The 20,127-nt window shown below is 34.1% G+C and overlaps 1 protein-coding gene across 1 annotated transcript in view; it reads right to left on the reverse strand.

Annotated features, from left to right (window-relative positions):
- Positions 1–365: 365 nt before the first annotated feature.
- The window catches only part of LOC139816147 (trissin receptor-like), a 32,438-nt gene continuing 12,676 nt past the window's right edge, over positions 366–20,127 (reverse strand). The window contains exons 2-3 of the mRNA XM_071783515.1: positions 6,283–6,943; positions 366–5,718 (exon numbers count right to left, since the gene is read on the reverse strand). Coding sequence (XP_071639616.1) covers positions 5,307–5,718; positions 6,283–6,943 — 1,073 coding nt within the window. The 3' untranslated portion in view covers positions 366–5,306. The remainder of the gene's footprint in view (positions 5,719–6,282; positions 6,944–20,127) is intronic.

Here is a 20,127-nt window from a genome sequence, read left to right on the forward strand (position 1 = left end):
TTTAATTATTCCGATTAAAAGTGTCGGATTGTCCGTTTGTTAATTTTCGAACGATCATTTAGACCTGGATTTTTTTTCTCTCAGTGTACGCACAAGAATTGAAAACAATACGCTTAACTTTATAATATGTCATCAGCGGATATTCTAATACTAAATGTTTAAACATAATTTAATAGTATTATTTAAAATTATAAAAAAGAATGTAAACTTTTAAGTATAATTACGTTTTCGTTATTGATTAGTGGTACGACGTGGCTCGAAGGACAGCTCAAATTTTTACGTTAAAATCAATAAGTGTAATATATCTATGAAATTGTGACAAATATTGGTCCCCATTTAAATTTTTATTAAGAAAAAATTCAATTTTTGGTTAAATAACACGGTTATGAAGTTTCTAACGGCTTAATTTAATATCATTCACGTAGATAATTATGTTGTTTTAAAAAATGTGACACGATGTCATTTTTCTATCGATTTTCGCGACTTTCCAGTTTAATCATTAAACATCTGGGTGATTAAAGAGGTTTAATGACACAGGCACGTATCTGAAAAATTAAACTTTGTTAGTTAGTAGCTTAATGCACCGTAATCTTTTAATTTTCGATACCGGGTAACTTTGTAATTATCGTTCGACTTAAACTTCCACTCTTACAATTAAACGATTACAAACGATTAGATCAAGATAATGACTGGCGCATTTTTCTATACTTTCTTCTTCCGAATATTTGCCTGATATTGTGTAATAGTATATAAATATTGAAGAAAAATGTTTTATAAAAAGTCGCTTCCAAAAATATTCTGTTTATTCGCAGAGAAGGTAAATGACGTTCGTAATCGGTACATTTCGAGACAATTATTTTTCCCGTGAAAAACAAACGTGCCATTTTCTCGAAATGTGTCGTTTAATAGCGTTTTCTTGTAACAATTTTATACTTATGTAGCATGATAATGTTCTCAGATGGAGATGTTGCTCACTGGGATATAAATTGTTACGCGAGAAACTTGTAAAATTACAAATACTTTCAAGGTTTAGCGTGACAGGAGCGGTAGAAAGGAGTATGATTAATGACGCGTTGCGGCTACCAGCCCGTAGCGATAATGGCAAAATTTATAGTAAACAGAAACGCGTGTTCGAAATGATCGAATATCATTTGCAATTTCAAGTAACAAGTTGACAAAAATGTCTCGTAGATTGCAGCTGAGATAAATTTCTCTCATACTTCCTGTAAATCTCAGCGTTACAATGCAAACATCACGGAAAATATTCTAAGAGCACAAAACACGAAATAAAATGTATAACGTGATCCTGACTGCACAATTGCGTTCTTTTTCTTAAATAGATGTTTTTCGATAAATCTAAAAAGTTGAATTTTTATAAAAATTTAATAAAAACTACATATCGCAACTTGTATCTATTTTAATATTCAATATTTTTGTGTCTATTTTAATATTTTCATAATTTCGATTATTAAATTTCAACAATTAATTCGTTAAAATTGAACTTTTCGAAAACCGTGGAATATCTTACTGTTTATTTAGTAGTAGTACTTTCGCAGTTAAAGCTATTATTATATTCTCAGTTATTATCTTCATCAATGTTACACAAATTTCTTCGCAATTTCGAAAAATGTTATCAACTGTAGATTAATTATGTAGCAAACGTTCTATCAGTCAAATGGAAAAAAGTGAAACATTTCGCTATCTCTCCGCGTCGTCATTTTTAGACCAATCCGGAAATTTCTTGTATCACTGCCAAACATCCATAGCGTCTCACATTAATGCAAAATCCGTGTTATCTGTATAAAGCAACGGCGAACCCTTCCGGACGAAAATAGCGTGAAACGTATGCATCGCAGTTTTTTTCATTCTCTCGCTAGACCAATGCGTTTTCGTTTTCAATCATCCTTTCGCGCGTCGCGTAGCTAAAGTTCGTCCTATAATGCAATTAATCTTGAAGAAAAAACAAACATTCTTCGATGACAGAATATTTCACGAAAGAGATTCTTTATGTCTCTACATAAGTCGTTCATCAAAACTACTTATTATCACTAAAAAAAATTTCTTATTAGGAGTTATACATAATGTTTATATTCTTATCCTAAAAGTTTCATCACAAATGTATAATATTACATTAGTTCTTATTGCTCCCTACGAATACTCGAGCAAACCATTTTAGCCAATAATTACGCTGTACACATATTTCCGTTTTATTTACATTGAGCTAATATTCTTGATGATTTCGGATAAAATATCAGCGGCTCAAATAAGTTATAACTGTAACTGTATATAATACAAAACCAGATTTATATTTGCTATTAGTTCAAGTGACATGCAAAATGAGCATTCGACATATGCAGCTAATCTTTATCGATGATTGAAATAATATTTTTTTTCTGACAAAAATGTAGAAAATTTAAAATTTTATTACAAAGATATACCTAATGTTAAAAATTGCAATGCGACATAATCGTGATAAAATATGACTTTGCTCTATATTCTTATTTTAAGAAAAAAGTTATTTCTAAATAGATCAAAAGGAAGCTGTAATTAAAATGACATTCAGTGGTTTCAAAACATCTTGCTGGAAAATTACATTTATTAAAGTCATTTATTTAAATCGTTGTTATTTTACCTCGAATCAGAATTTTAGCTTATTGTGAGTATCGTGAGTAAAAGAAAGATATACAAGTACAATAAAATTTCCCTGCAAATTTTCAGTACATCACGAAAAGCACACGTTAACAACACGTTCGAGGAATGTGATAATCGCGAGGAACGACGCAGAAAGACAATGAGAACGCTTGCTTGTCGTGAATGTAGATTTGAAATTTGCCTTTGGGAGTGCACAGTTGAAAGTGTGTCGGGAAATAATATATATATACTCAGTCAAGAGAAACTTTTCTTCTCGAACAAATTACTGGTGCTGCGTGCGGTGCTGCGTCGAAGCGGCACTGCTCTTATACTCTTCTAAAAGTATTTTACTTTAGAAACCGTTCCGGACTTTTGCCACTTACAAAGCCGTGGTTCAGCACTCCACGTATTGCCTTGCTACATAATACAGACCTTCTAATAAAGCAAGGTTGAATACTACACAGAATGTTTCGGAATCACTGGGCATTTTTTTATTACGGACAAGACTCATTAAGAATTAAAATATAACTAATTATTTATATAAGATTTAGAGACTTTGTCTCATTGTTCATAAATAAAATAAATAAAACCTAAAACAATTATTACAATTTATACTCGCGAATCTTGAAATTGATAATAAATAAGAAATTAAAACATTACCATTTTTCTGGAATTTAAAGTTTGAGAAATGAATTATTATTAGAATTTGTAATTAAACTTTTCAGGTAAGTTGTACTTATTCTCTATATTACACGTAAATTAAGAATATTTATATTTGTTTTAATTCCATTTTATGTAGCGTGCATTTAATGCGAGCATTGGCAAGTGTTAGAAATTGAAGGCGGTAATGCCAACTGGCTATTCCAACAGGTCAGATAAATTATCCTCTTCAATGAATTCTGGTCTCTATTAAGATTGCATCTCACGTCGGACCAATTAATTTCTGTCAATGCAAATGAACTGTCGCTGTACTTCTATTGGTCAATTATTACTGCTCTATATTCTTCGTTTAGAAAGTATTAGTACTCAATTAATTAATTTAAACACAAATATAGTATTTTTTCAAAATAAGCTTCTTAATATTATAAAAATAATTCAAGTATACGATTTTTAAAATAAAGTTTTTTGAGAGTTTCGACGGTGTAATAATAATATCTTAAATACATTGAGATTTTAATGCGTATATACTTGATATATTGGTGTGATAAATATATACAAATAAAATACAAAATTTCTAATGTATTTGATGTTTAATATATAATGTTTAATCTATTATTAAAAATGATCCTCCCAACAAAAAATGCAGTGTAAAAAATTCCACTTGCTTTTTATGATCTTTTTATTTGTCAATTACTTAAGATTAATATAAGTTGGTAATAATTAGTCCTCAATAGTTTACGATATTCATTCATACCATTCGATTCTCCCTTTCCACGCACTTTCGACAAGTATATATGAATCTCTCAGTAAGTACTGCTGCCAATTTGTTAAATGACGCGCGTAATTCGAGCGAGCTTCTTCCTGGAGAAGTAATTTTGTGATGAGTAGAGCAATTGCGAGATCTCTCGTTTGGAACTTAAAAGACATTACCAAATAGTTGAGGCATAATTTTGCAAAAAGAATTATGTCAACATGACACTCGTATGCAATAAATAACAGACACAAAGAAAATGTACATTTTATGAAAAATTCTACGATATTCGAGCTCGGAAAATTCAATATGCGACGTAATCATAAGTACAGATATTGACCGTGACTTGTATAATGTAGTTTCTTCTTGCGTTAAACCGAGCGCGTACGAAACCTACAATAGTTTCAGTCTGTATTATTTATGCGCCTGGGGACAAAGACTGGGAGTGGAAATGGGAGTACGTAATATGCTCTGAATAAGCTCCGATTAAGCTCGCCGTACTCAGCTTTGTCGTTCACACACGCGTCGCACACACCCTGACTAAGTTGCATGCCACTGACACCATCTGACCGCGATCGAAACTTGTCCCCTATCTTTCTCTCCCTCTCTCTCTCTTTCTCTCTTTCTTTCTCTTGTACAATAAAAACTATCACTAACCAAGGTATATTGTTCCCGAAACGTGGCAATTCCTGCGATTGAGTAACGTGAGTGAGTGGTCGGCATAGTTCGAGATTGTGTAAAATTATAACGTCACGCGTAAGAAATTGTGAGAAATACGGTTAGCGATTCGAAAATCGAAGAGCTGATTTTCAAAGTGAGTCAGATCTGAATTTTCTAAGAAGTCTATTTTTTGTAATCAAGATTCTGAAATTTATTTTGAGATATTGGGGTACTTCGAAAATAAACTCCTTAATTATACCGGGTACAACAAGAGCTGGAAAGAGAACAGTTTATCACTATAGAACGTTCACCTCGTTTGAGTTATATAGAATGCTCCAAACTTCGTTCTCTCTAATATCTGCAGCAAACTCCTCGGCTAATTCGAATTCACAGTCTCGCGACACGTAGGTGTCCTTGTAGCAACGCGACACGCGACGCTTCGTTCACGTACTCATTAATATAAACTACGAGTCAAAATAGAAAAAGATTCCGCAGGGGCTCGCGCACCTCCCCGAGAGGGATTCTGGTAGCTCGCGTCCTGGAATACCCTGTAAAGAATCGCTTCGCGATTTACACTCGTCGCACGGACGACGGTAATAATTCATTAAGTTCGCCTGGCATAAGTGTTCTGCCGAGTGATAATCGGCCGGGTGGTGGAAAGACTATTCTGAATGGAATTCAGTCGGATGACCGAGCTCTGAGGCAGATGGGTGCTGACGCCGTTCTCGTGACGGTTGTGGTCGCCGCTGGCGCACATCGCCAAGGCACCGCCGTCGTTCCTCGTCCCCCTACAGTGCAGCAACTCGCGCATACCCTTGCGAAAGTTGCGCGACAGGAAGGCGTACAGCAACGGATTCAGGCAGGAGTTCATGTACGAGATGAGGAAAGTCGACACGGTCAGCAGAGTGCTGAAGTCCGACGTGTGATCGTAGCTCGAGCCCCAGTGTCGCCAGAGAATGCGCGCCTGCTGAGGCAGGTTGCACACGGCGAACATCGTCACCACTGCGATCAACATTCTGGAAAACAGCGGCGAGACGTTGGCTACCATACTTAAGCGCCATTCTGACGAATTAAGGAGCTCTGCATGACATGTCCTTGATGTCGGATAACGATAAGGGATCATGGATATGTTCGTTGGTGATGTATCGCGATCCTTTTGGAAATTTTTTTTGAAATTATTTCGAAGAAACTAAGTACATAATATTAAAAAAAAATGCGATTTTCACTTTAAAAAAATAATTAAAAATTGATTTCTATTATTTGGCTCAGTTTTCGGCGAACATGTTACGTATAGTTAAATTAGACTGTATTATTAAATGACGAAACGGATTATATAACGTCCGTTGATTGAATATATAACGAGCATTGATATTTGCCAATCAATGAATTATTCGCTTATATTTATAATTAAAATGCACAGCATTCAACAAATTTATTATTTAACTATTTCATCAATATCGGATTGATGGCAATATATCGCTGAATTTCTGAACGCAACTCGTTCCAACGGACATAGGTTTCAGTGAGTTTCAGAAATCAAAAAGGCGCTATTATGTAACGCATCCTGGAAATAGACATACCTGATAACGCCGCGTCGCGCCTTCAGTACGTTTTTGGACATACTGGACGTGTGCACGTGATGGTGTACTCTACCATTTTTGGTCTTGGCGACCAGACCGGGTCCTCCGAGGGTCACGCTGCTCCTCCAGAGGCCTATGGCGATCCTGGTGTAGAGGCAGCACATGAGGAAGAGCGGTAGGAGGTAGAGGAAAACGAGATTCACCACGTCCAGAACGTTATTATTGTGCTTCTTGATATTGGCTATGCAGATGATGTCGACGTCGCCGTTGTTGAGACGATTGCTGATGGTCTCAACGTAGAAAAATCTAGGCGACGCGTACACGGCCGCCAGGATCCATACTATACCGATCACTATCCTGAGGCGTTTCCTGGTCAGCATCGACCGACACTTGATGGGATGAACAATGGCCAGGTAACGTTCAGTACACACTACTACAAGGATTAGTATACTGGCGGTGTACGAGAGCGCGTGCACGAACATGTACACCTTGCAGAGGAAATCGCCCAGCTGCCAGCTATTCATCAAGTAGTTGGTGAGCGTTTGGTAGACGCAGAATATGCCGACGCAAAAGTCCGCCACCGCCAGGTTCGCCAGGAAGAAATTTGTGATGCTGCGCAATCGACGGGAGAACGTCACCACGAAAATTACCATCAGGTTGCCTGGAACATAGAAATATTCAAGTGCCACGTTATTAGAGACATACATATCAGTAGCAAAAAAAATATAAAAAAACACCATATACTATTAAATAATATTTATCGCTCTTTTATAATCCTCTTCTATAATCTTGATAAAAAATGGAGTTTAAATTAATTAAAAAATCATTTAATAAAATATCTATGAGTACTGTATGCATTATTAAAAGTGTCTGTAACATAAAAAAGTAAAAAAATAGTAAATTTGTATAAAGTTTTCGCCAAGTGATTAATATTAATATTAATATTAAATTTTTATTTAAAACTTTTTTGTAAATCTTGATCAGCAGAAGAAATTTTATAAATGCTCGATATTATCTTAAATCATGTTGTGAGATTTTATCTATTCTTATTCATTTTGTTAACCAAAGCACCATTTCATCTAACAATAAAGATGATCTACGATTCAATAGACATGCTTTGTTATCTTATCGTGATAAATCTGGATTATGTTGGAATAAGTAGCTTTGGTAGACAGAGAATACTATCAATCAATAATCCATAGACAAGGAAATTTGTTGGCAATGTACCAGAAACGGTTTTAATATACGAGACTGGTTATTGAGAAACCGATGTCCTAAATAATTTTGCATCATTCATTATTATAATTTTTTGGCTGCTGCATTGAATTGATATATGTTTTTCTATATGGTCTTTTTTAAACATATATATCATAATCCTGCTTCGATGTGATCTCATTTTAACGTATTTTCTGTAAACGACTTACGCACGATATTAATCAACAAATTATGCGGCTAAATTGAGATTGAAGTATAGTAAAACAATCTCCAATAATCCATTATCGCTTAATTTTAGAATCTTAATAACTTCTAGTTAATGGATCATTAAGCGACCACGAGAAAAGATATAATAACGCAATAATACTATTAAGCGGAAGTATTACGCTTCAACGCTGCATCAGTGCATCCCCGTAAGTGCTTTCATGACGCGTACTATCCACATATACATATAATTTATTGATAAGATTTATCAGCTCTCACACACATGGTACGAGGTACGTATATTGAGTATGGAAAATGTCATTATTAGAAATAAAGTGTATTGGGTACGAGAAAAAATTATATAATTTTCAAATGAAATATCTCTTGGTAACTTTATGTCAATTTAAGATTTTGTTATGACATTTATCTGAAGTAAACTTTGTTAAAAATTGTAATTTGTTATTAAAAAATAATTGTTAATTAAGCTTTCTTAATTAAAAAGATTAAGATTTTACTTCACTTTTTTTAATTCATCACAGCTCGAAAGCGATTTATGCTGGATATTTTTATTTGATCAGTCCTTGACAAGAGGTATTATCTTTGCACCAATTGTCTATTCAGCGTGGATATCTCTCTTTCTCTCTCTGTTTTCTAACTTTACTTTTTAGCTTATATATACTATTTTACAGTATATTTGGGTCAATTTCTTTTATGTTCTTTTATATTTGTATTATATTAGATTTCGCTGCGAGAGAGCGATGACAATGACTGCTGCTTCTCATTCCTTCGCAAATTTCTTCACGGAATGTCACCCTTTGTTCTTCGTTTTCGCACTTGAGGCCGTTCCCAAAAGCAAACGTATACGACGTTGTTCCGGTTAAAGAAGCGCACGTCACGAAGGCTGCATGAAATGCAGAAAATGAGATGGCACGGGTTGAGACGGAAGCCTGCTTTTATATGCCTATCACGAACGCTCTACCTTAATATTCTCTAAAGAAAAGAAAGAGCGAAAGCAAAACATTGATAATAAAATTTATCGCAATCGCATTGCAGTAAATTAAAAAGTTTGTCATATTTTCTTTGTATCGCCTGCGAAATAATTCGCACGTCAATATACTTTGCGCGCGAATGACAGATGTTTGGAACTCCGTTCCTTAAGTCGTAATAAGGAATATGATCAGTACAAAATTTCCTTTTTCAAAAAAGTAAAAAAAAAAACTCCGCGCGTACTTGGCGCGAAACACTACCGTGTCTCTTGATAAGATGATAATGGCAGTCTGCCAGCTCGAGTTCGAGGAAGCTAAGAGGCCGCAGTCTCATAGCTCATTATGGAGAGGCGAAGGAACGAATAACCGGAGTGAAAAGTTTCGGCGATCTCTGGAAGTTGAAAATTATATAACGGTCGCGACGAAAGGGACTTCAGCTTCCATATTTCTCGTCCTCCTTCTCTCTTCCTGCTACAATCGCTTTAATCCCTCTTATTTTCTTTCCAAAGATTCTTTCGTGAAATTCCACTCGTAAAATAAAAGAGCATAAGACAGCGAGGTATCTGCGACTAATGATCGGAAGATTTAAGATGTTGTTGGCAATTATATCCACGCAGCAGTTGGAAGCGATCCACGGCGATAGATTAATACAAATCGAACGTGAGTTTTCTCCGGATCGTAAATCGAATCGCGGAATTCGCGTTTTACGCCCGCGATTAATTATATCTTATCGATAACTAGTCATTTGTATCCGAACATTTTAATTTCAAATATATACCGGATTTATTGTCGTTTAACACACATACACGCGCGCGCGCGCACACATACATTGCGGTCGCTCGAATTTATTGACACATTATCAATATAACAATCGGCATGAGCTGAGAACGGAAATACAAATGTTTTTTCTTTCGCCTATACTTAATTAATATTACTTGAAATTATTACTTGAAAATATTACTTGAAAATATATGTAATTTATATTTAATATAACATATGTTAGGAAAAAGCTCGCAGATCACAAAAGATTTATCGTTTAAAGAGTTAAAAATGTTCGTCGATAAACGGTGATCACGTTGAGAATGACGGATCATCTCTATGATCACATTTTACTCACGAGATTTTTATGAATGACGCTCATAAACCGCGCTTCACGCTGAAAAATTAATACCGAGCATTTTTCCTTCAAGCTTGATGAACAAATTTAATTTTACGACGATCTTGAAGATGGACTCGACTACTGACTTTCATCGCTCTGTCAATTTTGCTTTTTTTATCATATTTTATCATGTAAGACCTGTAATTTTATTCTGACGTAAGATCTATAGTCAATGGCTCCTCGTGAAAAACACTTTCTTTGTTAGATTCCTCTCATTATTGCGGTCGGCGAAGACGCATTGATCCGGATTAAGGAGTAATTATAAAAATCTTAGCGATTCATTGAGATTCATTCTTTCATTTGGAGTGTCCTCGATTCATTGAATTGTCCTTTAAAGGCAAATTCTTTGATTTACTCGAGACTGATATTTTATTGAAAGTATGACGACAGTTTGTTCCTATTAAATATGATCAAAGTTAATTTTTCTTATAAAAGAAAAGTTTTTAAAATATGCACAATTTTCCAGTTTTGTCGCGAAAGCTTTCAAATTATAATTTTTCAAATTGCTTTGAAAAATAAGGTACGCTCCGTGGATAGACGTCATGTTTGTCTAGCGTGTTCCGAGTCACATTAGTGCGATGTCACGTCTCTGAAAATCTACGGACCAATAGCGCAGGTCGGCGAAATTAATTACGTAAAGGAAGAGAAGCGAGAAATTTGTTTTTCAAAAAATCCGCTTCGTATATGCAAAGGGATTGAAGTGGCGCGTTTGGAAATTAATCTTTAAATACGTGGCTTAGCGCAGCGCCCTTCGAATATAAAAGTGCAATTATATCTCTCTAAATTTGCATCTAAAAGACAAGAGAAGATCCTTTGATTGAAAAATTATTTCAATATATTTACGCTGTCGAAAGATAAGCTTTATAATTACAGTCTCACAACAAGATTCGCGAAATAATCTTTTGACGATCTATAATAAATCGACGTTACAACAAAATTAAGAAAAGTATCAATTTCCAGTATTAATTTCTTAATGGGGGGGAGGGATTTGTGATAGACACTGACGCAATAGATCGAAAATACCGTGTACAGGCTCGATACGGATGATATAGAAAATATCGAGACTACAAACTTAATAAAGGACATTTTACAGCAGCACGTTCTTCCGCAATATGTACTTGTCGGCGATATTCTCGTGTCGGACAGAGTCGACTGGCTGACTATCAGAAGTAAGGACCTAAGATGACGTCAAGCAAGGGAAATTAATCGACCTCCAAGTATGCTCAGGCTACAAGGAGAGCCAATTCAAGGCTGATATTATGCGGATCTGAAAGGGGTTGTTTGGACAAGTCCGTGCATGAAATTTGAATCGTCGCGAGAGTTGGCAAGAGCCAAGATGTAATTCGGATTCGTTGATGATGTGGAAAATCTGGACAATACGTTTGTAATCACGAGATAAAGAAATTCTTTATGTGAGGTAGAAACACATTTAAGAAGTACCCGTAAATTGTATGATTTAAAATTATACTAGTATAAAGTACGCCAGTTAAGTTTTCAACGTACTTGATGTTGTATTATTCTTCTTCACAATTTCTTAATTTTCAATGTTAAATGTTGTAACAGCCAAATTTCAAATTAAAGCTCTGTCGAAGCTCTGTTTAACATCAAATTAAAATAAAGAGAATAGGGTGTTATTTACTTATACTTCGTTAATTAATAAAAAGACTCAATTTACAAAAATCTTTCATCTTCAATTGCTCATAATTATATCTAATTTCATTATGTGGATTAAAAATAGAAAATGTTGCAACGAATGTGCTACATCGAAAATTAAGAACACTATATAAATTTTCGGATGGAACTTTTCGTGGAAATTATACATCACTCAGTTAGTTTCGTTAAGATATTTTTTTCTCATTGTAATTACGCAACATGACTGTCACTATGTAGCGAATTAATATTGCGCGACTCCGCAACTTACGTTGTAATTTATTGGCACTACGTAACAAAGAGTTTCAGAGTTTTTGTCTTTCGGTGGTCAATCTGTTTTATTCAGTTTACTTTCGTCGACGTTTTTGAACTTCTACCTCCATACTTTCGTGAATTAAAAAAAAAAATAATGAAGTGTTTCCGAAATATGATTTATTCTTCTCTAGTGCTTGTAAAGAAAAATGTTTGAGATACATGCCAAAATCCTCAATCTTATTTTCGCTTAACGGGTTAAACAAAAATCTCTTATTAAAATTGGTATCGGATATTCAGGCATACTCAATGACATGCATATTATTTATATATTTTCGCTGATAAAAGATTGCCTAAATAAATGCAAGGATACTCGTATTTTTTTTCTCAATTATACAGGGTTATACCAATTAATAGCTATTGGCTTACCGATGAATATTTATTGCAACTTTGCGGCTAGGAGATGAGTTTATATATAACGCTTCAGACTCGACCTCTTGTTATTGTATAATATAATCTCTTTTTGTAGTAGAGATTTCGAAACAAACTTCGTCCTCGCTCGATTATACGTGCTGTATCACTCTTAACGTCTATTACATGCCGAAAAAAATATAATATTCGCGACATTATCGAGTCGGTTTTGACGTTCCAATTTTAATACGAACAACGAAGCGAGAAAGTTGCATCTCTCGCCGGGGAAAAGTTTAAAAGATTAACGATCTAACTTTTATGAATAATTAACCGCATCGTTGCGCTCTGCACATATGTGGTTTAAAGCAGAATAAATTTGGTAATTCCTATTAAAGTGAAGTCCTATTAGACTCAAAACTATTTCAGTTTGAAATGTACGTGTAGTTATTAAATAGTTGATAATTTCTGACAACGCATATAACCCATTATTAAATTGCAATGTTTCTTTATCCGCCTATGATTTTTGCTCGAAATGGATATTCGATTTGCTATAGTCTAGTTTCTGCTTTGCTTTCTAGTTCGTGTGCACGAACTGCGCATGCATTTGCACGGTTTACTTTTTAACGAGTTTTTCAATCAACCGCTTTCAGCGCACTGCACAAGTACATATTAGATTTACGCGCGTTTCGCCTTCGTGTTTGCGTATAATCCAAACAGTATTCGACATCGATTCAAATTCGCGTTTAGTTAGACGTTGTTGCGCGGCAGTCCGATGTCACGCATGTTTAAATCGATCTTTTAAGTGGATTCCGTCGCAAACGAAGGAATCCTGTACGTAACAAAGTCGTTTACCTACCCCGCAAGCTAGACCATCCACTTACTTGTCGAACGAAGTTTGCTTCAATTTATTCGCTGATAGAGAAAGGCTTTAATTAAGCCGACTATTTCGAGGAAGTAACGAATATATTTATACTAGAGATTCTACACATTTTATATTTTTTAAAATCTTTAATAGAGTTTCTATTTTTACTTAATCTCACGCATTTCGATTTTCCAAACAAGAGATTCGGTTGAAAAGACGTGCTGTATAAAGAGACATTATTATTACCATGCACATAGACGGTATTTCCGACTCGGGGAACTTTGCGAGGAGGATTTCCTTGTCGTATTTTATGCCGAGACCTTTACTTTTCAACGGTTCTTTCCGTCACGTCGGCTTGTATGCAATTTAGATACGCGAAAAAGCTTTGAGCATCCTTCCGTTCGATAACACGGCCTCCTTCTTCACGTTCTCCTCTAGAAGCATCGTAAGAAATTTATTTATTCGCGTATCTTTGCGAGCACATACAGATCGAAAATACCGTAGTTGCGGTAAACCGTCACGAATAAAATAACTGCAACGCAACGTAAGAAACGAGACTTTTTTAGCGAAAAATATTAATAATTCGAGACAATAAAAGTATATATTAGATTAAAACAGAAATAACAGCTGATTTCATTTTCTTATCTTGCTTATTCTTAATCACAAAATAAGATACTTCTATTTTGTTTCCTATAAGATTTTGTGGAATATAAACTTCATGCTTTTACTACTTGATAAGTAAGATTACTCCCAACGTTAATCCTTCTTAACTTATAGAGTGTAAGATACTGGGGCTTAACTTAATCCCGTACTTTCTATCCCACTTATTGTATACGTTATAAAATCTCGGTAAAGGAACAAATATACCGTCATTTATCCACGGGATAATATCATTAGGAAGATAATAAAGATAATACTCCTGTACCAACAACGTGTTGTAATGAATTATGCAAAAACGCATCCACGCTCAAGTTCACGTATTTTAATTGCATTTACATAAAAGAATTGAATAAGACATGTATAATTGTACTAACGTTTGCATAAAAGCTTTGTGTTCCTATTATACGATCTTAATTGTTTTGTACTGATTGTGCTTTCATTGCTACACACGAACTTTGCGTTCCATTTGACATTCGCGATATCACACTATAAAGTGAAATAAACGCAAACGGTACTTATTTATATTGTATGACACTCAATTTCTCACATATTCATCTTTTGATTCAGAGTTGTCTTTTCCCAGAAAATATGTCGAGGAAGATTACAAGGTTTAAATTTTTAATATTAAACATTTTTGCAAGTAATCGGAAAATTAAATATTTCTAGATAAGTCAATTTTATATTTAATAAAAAAAACTAATTTATACTATTTGCCTAAATATATTTAATTTTTTGATTATTATAAGAAACTTTTAGATGAAAGATGACTTATTACTCCATCAAGACACTCAATTACCTTAATGTCTTCATAAGCCTTGACTGAATAAAAAATAGACATCTATATATTAAATATCATTACTTCTTACGTATTAATTTATGGATAGAGTTTTGTTGCATAACTAGAATTGGGCGATTCTACGAATTTATTTGTACAATGTATAGAGATATAGATTCCCTATGTCAGTTAACTTCTTGAATTGTTCGAGGAATGGATATTAGGTTCTATCGTCCTACCTCATATATGTATACGTACATACGTAAAGCATTGTTGCTTAATGCGAATTTTGCTCGAAACTAGTTGCACGAATAATTTCACAGAGGAAACTACGATTGTCTAAATAAATCTCGCGAGAGCGAGAGAGAGAAGAGGGGAATGTTTGCTTGGTATTTGCAGCGCTTTTCGTCGAAAATAACGTATTTGGCGAGTCGCAAAGTTGAAGTACGAGGCCGCGATAGTTCGAGAGTATTCGAACGTGTGCATCATATTGTTAATTAATAATTTTAAAGTAAAATCTCTGAATTCATCAGAGAGCATAACATTTATAGAAAATCTTTTTATAAAGAAGAAAATCACAAATATTATATCACGAACGACAAGAGTCGTTCGTTACAGAAATTACATTAAGCGAGAGAAACATTTGGATTTTTCGTTAAGAAAGCTTTCTGAACAATTCTGTTTTAGGACCGTGTAAAATGCTGCCTTTACGTAAACGCGCGATAACGTAAAACTTCAAAAATACGACGGTGCACGGTGCAGCGAAGTAAGCAGCACCTGCACGGTTCTACCATCGAGAACTTCCGGCGTGGAAACTTCAATTTCCCGACTCTCTCGGCGCGGCGGTTTCGCGTGAAGTATCTAGTGATGATTTATCTGGGGACTGTAAAGTATTCTTCTTTAGTGTGAAAAACATTTTACAGTCTGGCGTTCAACAATGGTGGGTGAAATATCGTGATATTGAGATACCGTAAAGAGCTCACCTGTTGATATAGAGCTATGATATTGTTTGAGATTAACACGGAAATTGTTACAAACAGATTGTTATATAAAAAGAGTAATTTGTATTTTTTGTTTTGACAGTGTCATTTTTGTTCGACGACAATGCATTATTCTAATTATTATTATATATGTGTAAATGCTGTATACGGATAACGGATACAATCAGCTAATATAGACACATTATTATTCGGATAGTAAATTTTAATTGTTACATTTATAAATAGTTGAAATCTTATTTATCTTATGAAAATTTGGACGGTTGAAAAATTGCACCATGTAAAAGGAATTGTTGAATATAACATTAAACCTAAATTTGCCAACTGCAAAAGTACTATAACTATAAATAAATGCAGTAAATATTACGGCAAAATTACTATAAATAAATACAATAAATATTATAAAAAAGTAAAATTAATTTGCCATGTTTTTCATGTTCTTCTAAATTCTTTAATCTTCTTTCCTTTCATTTAAACACAATACCGCATTGAGGTGAGAAATACCGTACTATTCGTTAGATACTCTCTATCGGAAATTACGGGTCGGTGCTCCATTCCGCAGGATATCGCTAACGTAATCCCAGACAGACACTGGAGAATACGAACGAACCCTTTCTGTTAAATAGGACATTCCTGGCAGCTCCCGGATGCTTTAGCACCTATATCTACTGACAACGATCGCATCTCGTTAACTCAGCTTCTCAGCTAGTTTCAATCGAATGCCAATAACAAAAAGAGGTGACGTGTAACCGGCAAATTCGCATACTTTCTTAAACACTTAGCTGCTATGAACAAGTAAAAGTTAAATTACTCATAAAAATTAGAAAAGTAAAATTAATTTCGGAATTAAATTATTAAGTAGTATTGAATTATTAAAAAATTGATATTTTTCTGTTGATCTATATATATATGTATATGTATATCATCTTTTTTGAAATTAATAAAATGTAATGTCTCGAAAAAGAAAACAATTATGTTATTATCTGAAATTTTTCTTATTTAGATGCTTATAATAAATGTCTAATTTGAATAATAAAAGTTTTGCACTATTATTCACTGCTTGCGTAAATTAATATAATATTGACGATTATCGTGTTTGAAATACGTTATTTCAAAGTTTCTGTTGGCTTCTTCCCTAATCCTATTAATGTGAAATTCGCGCAAAACAAGCAAGTAGGTATAATATCAAATTGAGAGAACAAGCTTAATAAACTATCTGTAATCAAAGCGTTAATGCTTCACTAATTTTCTGAAAAGGACGAAGTAACGGTTCTATTTTTCAAATTCGATTGAAAACGTACGCCATGATAAAGAGAACGAAATATTCGCGCCGGATTGACAAATGACAAATTTTTACGGTTATTTTTGAGAGATTTAGTCTGCAATTGTGTTTATTTCCACGCCGTGCACATGAATATTGCGTCGCACATGATATTGGACCACACGCCATTCACATCGATTGCACCGATGACATCTGTTAGCTTTTTAGCTTTTTCGACAAAGAGATTCCATAGATTTAATCTTTATTGCAGGATCATTCTGGCATTTATTAAAAATAATTTTACTGCTTTCCGCGCAGGATAATTTTATTAGATCAATCTTTAGAAAAAAAAAATAGATTTATAGAAAATAATGTACCAAAAACCCGATGTAAGAATTTTTTTAGTATACCTACTGAAATATGAGTAAATAGGTCGATGAGGTCGGAAATAATTGTAATTATTCGTTAAATACGCGATTTGTTTCCTCATTGTCTTAATGATTGAGCACTTCATTTAACTGGTATCAACCCTATTGTCATAAACGCTAATACAATTACAATTAAATTTAATGAGTTGCCTTTATTATTATAAATATTCTTCACCTATATGTTATCTGAATGTAATAAATGGAAATTGAGCAATAATAAAAAGCAATTTATAAAATAAACAAGTTGTGGATTTTGTAAAGTCTATTAATAAGTAAAACATATTCCTAATTACATTATATGTGCATATAGCTTATGCAGTACTTGTGACAAAATAAAATGGACTAACGATTCGTTCGTCAGTTACTTTACTAGGGTAAAAGTTTACTAGGGTAAATGTCAGGATTTATGTAAATTTAGACCATCTCCTTAATAAACTCTCCATGACAGTTACTCAATTGCTTTTATACTTCTCGTCGCTCTACAAATCTACCCAAATATTGAGGTTTCCCTAAAATTGGAAGACCTATATTCGTCATAAACGTTTCAAGAACTTTAAATATTTTTTATCTGACAAAGAGAGAAGCCGCGAAGCGAAGACGCGAAACGACAATCTTGAGTGACGTAATTTATTCGCGGCACACTAACGTTAAGTAAGTTATTAAGTATCTAAAAGTTCTTAATCTAAAATCCGACTTGGCCTCTAATTCCATTTAACCGTCGTTAAACTAAATTTATTGTCAGTAGCGGTCACTTCGTTGGAATATATTAAATTGAATAAAAAATTAAGTCAACGGACCCTCCTCGAAATTAAAATTAAAAATTGGAAAGGCTGTGAGAGCCAGACGTGGTTCTCTGTGCGTAATATCAGAATCACTGATTTATTACTTCTTACGTTTTACATCAATCTATCCGTTATACGTTTCGGCTCAAGTTTGTGAGCCATCTTCAGCGGTATAATATTAATAATAACACTCTCCGTTCCACACGCACAGAGAACCGCGTCTGACTCTCACAGCTTTTCCAATTTTTAATATTAAATTAATTGAGATTTAATACTCCCTCAGGATATTTATTCTCTGTTGGGGAGTGTGACAGATTGAAAAAGGAAAAGAAGCCGCGAATTGATAACACAAAGCTTTATTGTCTTTTGATCTGAATGAAACGTGTAGCACTGCTCGAGGCTGGAGCCTGGAGCAAGACTGCTCCAATATTCGCGCACCACTATGTGTGGGGAAGGACACTCGACTCGTCAGTCGTCACCGTGAAATAATAACATGCGAATCGGCGCTAACGTTTGTGAGTGACTTCCAATATATACTTTGGCGCACACGTCAGAAATACACGTTGTCTAAACACAAAAATACGTTTAATTTCAAAATAAGTTCGCAACACTCTCGCGCATTAAAAAGCAGCAATAAGTAAATAAGGGAAAAATAAATATTGTAGTATATAAGCTATTAAAAATCACACGAATACTACAATAGGAACATGTGTGTGCGTCAATATTCGTTTCTAAAATATCTGTATGAGGTTTTCAGGTTACCGTCCTTTATATAAACGCGGTGGATCGAATATAATTTATTAAAGCTAGACGATCTTTTTTCGACGACTGAATTGACACTGGTATTGTATTATTCACAATCTTGTCGTCAAACGGTATTAGTGCAATCTGAAAGATAAAAGTCGACCTCATAAAGAAAATGAAAAATGACAATCCGTGATTTAATGCCTCGTACAAATATATATAACAAATCAGAAGATTTATCACTATATATTTCTCGCTTTGCTCGCAATCTAACGGTTCTGGGCTTCGCATTAATAAAATTTCTCTTCTTCTCCCGCTTTAATTTTTTATTTCTCATATCGCACGGCCATTGTGTCCCTTCGATCGATCACTTTCTCACTTCGTTTACTTTCTGTGCGAAGAATAAGAAAGAAGGCAAAAAAGAAAAAAATAAAGATAAGAAGGAGAGAGAGAAAAAGACGATGAACGTGGGACTAGTTCGGAAAGATAACAATTGATAAAGTTATTATCGATTTGTCCCATAAATTCTTTACTTGCGAATAGCATTATAAATAATTCCACCGGCTGCATGTTCACAAAGTTTGCGATTGGTGAATGCATTTGCACGCGTGCATATGAACATGGGCAAATATATATATGTAGAAAAAGCGAAGTTTCGCTCGCAGAATGCATCAATCGCGTTTTCCAATAGTTACTCGTTTGCGCAAAATTGCATGTTCATATTTTACGGACACTCTGGTTTCAGTTATCGCTTTTCTTTGTTGTGTTTCTCTCCATTCCTTGTGTCTCTTTCTTTATCTTTATTTTATATTGTCAGATTTTGAGAAGAAAGGAAAATCTGATACAAATATTTTATCATTTAGTACTTATTTATCTATTTACCGCAACTTTCAAATTTTCTATTAAAATATAACTCATTATTTGTATCACCGACATTACAGAAATGTTTTATTTTTAACGTTTGGGTATTTATGTACGTGTCATAAGTTTCCCTACAAAGAATTTAATATTTACTGATATAAAATTAAGTTTAAAATTGTCAAAGCATTTGTCACTAAAATTTAATGTCATGAAAACGAAACATTTTTAAAAACAATTTTTTATTTAACAATGTGCAAGTTTCTCTATCCTGTGTGTACATTTATCGGTTATTTTTCATCATATTTTCGTTTCCCTTTTAAGTTCTTTTTCTCTCATTCGTATCAAATTTTACAACATGTCAGAATGCAAATCAATAAAAATATTTTCTCGATGCCTCATGGAAATTACTATCTATAATATTTGCATTGCGACTACTGATGAGTTGCAAATTTATTCATGGATCGATAAACCGATATGTAGAAAAGTTTCGTGTCAGGCAAATTGACGGGAAAGTAAAAAAAATAGGGATTCGTAACGACAAAGGAAATCACGTTGCAAATTCAATTTACGAAATGGAGATGGAGAAGTCGCGAGTGT

Source organism: Temnothorax longispinosus, chromosome 7 (genome assembly GCF_030848805.1).
Source record: "Temnothorax longispinosus isolate EJ_2023e chromosome 7, Tlon_JGU_v1, whole genome shotgun sequence".
Taxonomy (NCBI): Eukaryota; Metazoa; Arthropoda; class Insecta; order Hymenoptera; family Formicidae; genus Temnothorax; species Temnothorax longispinosus.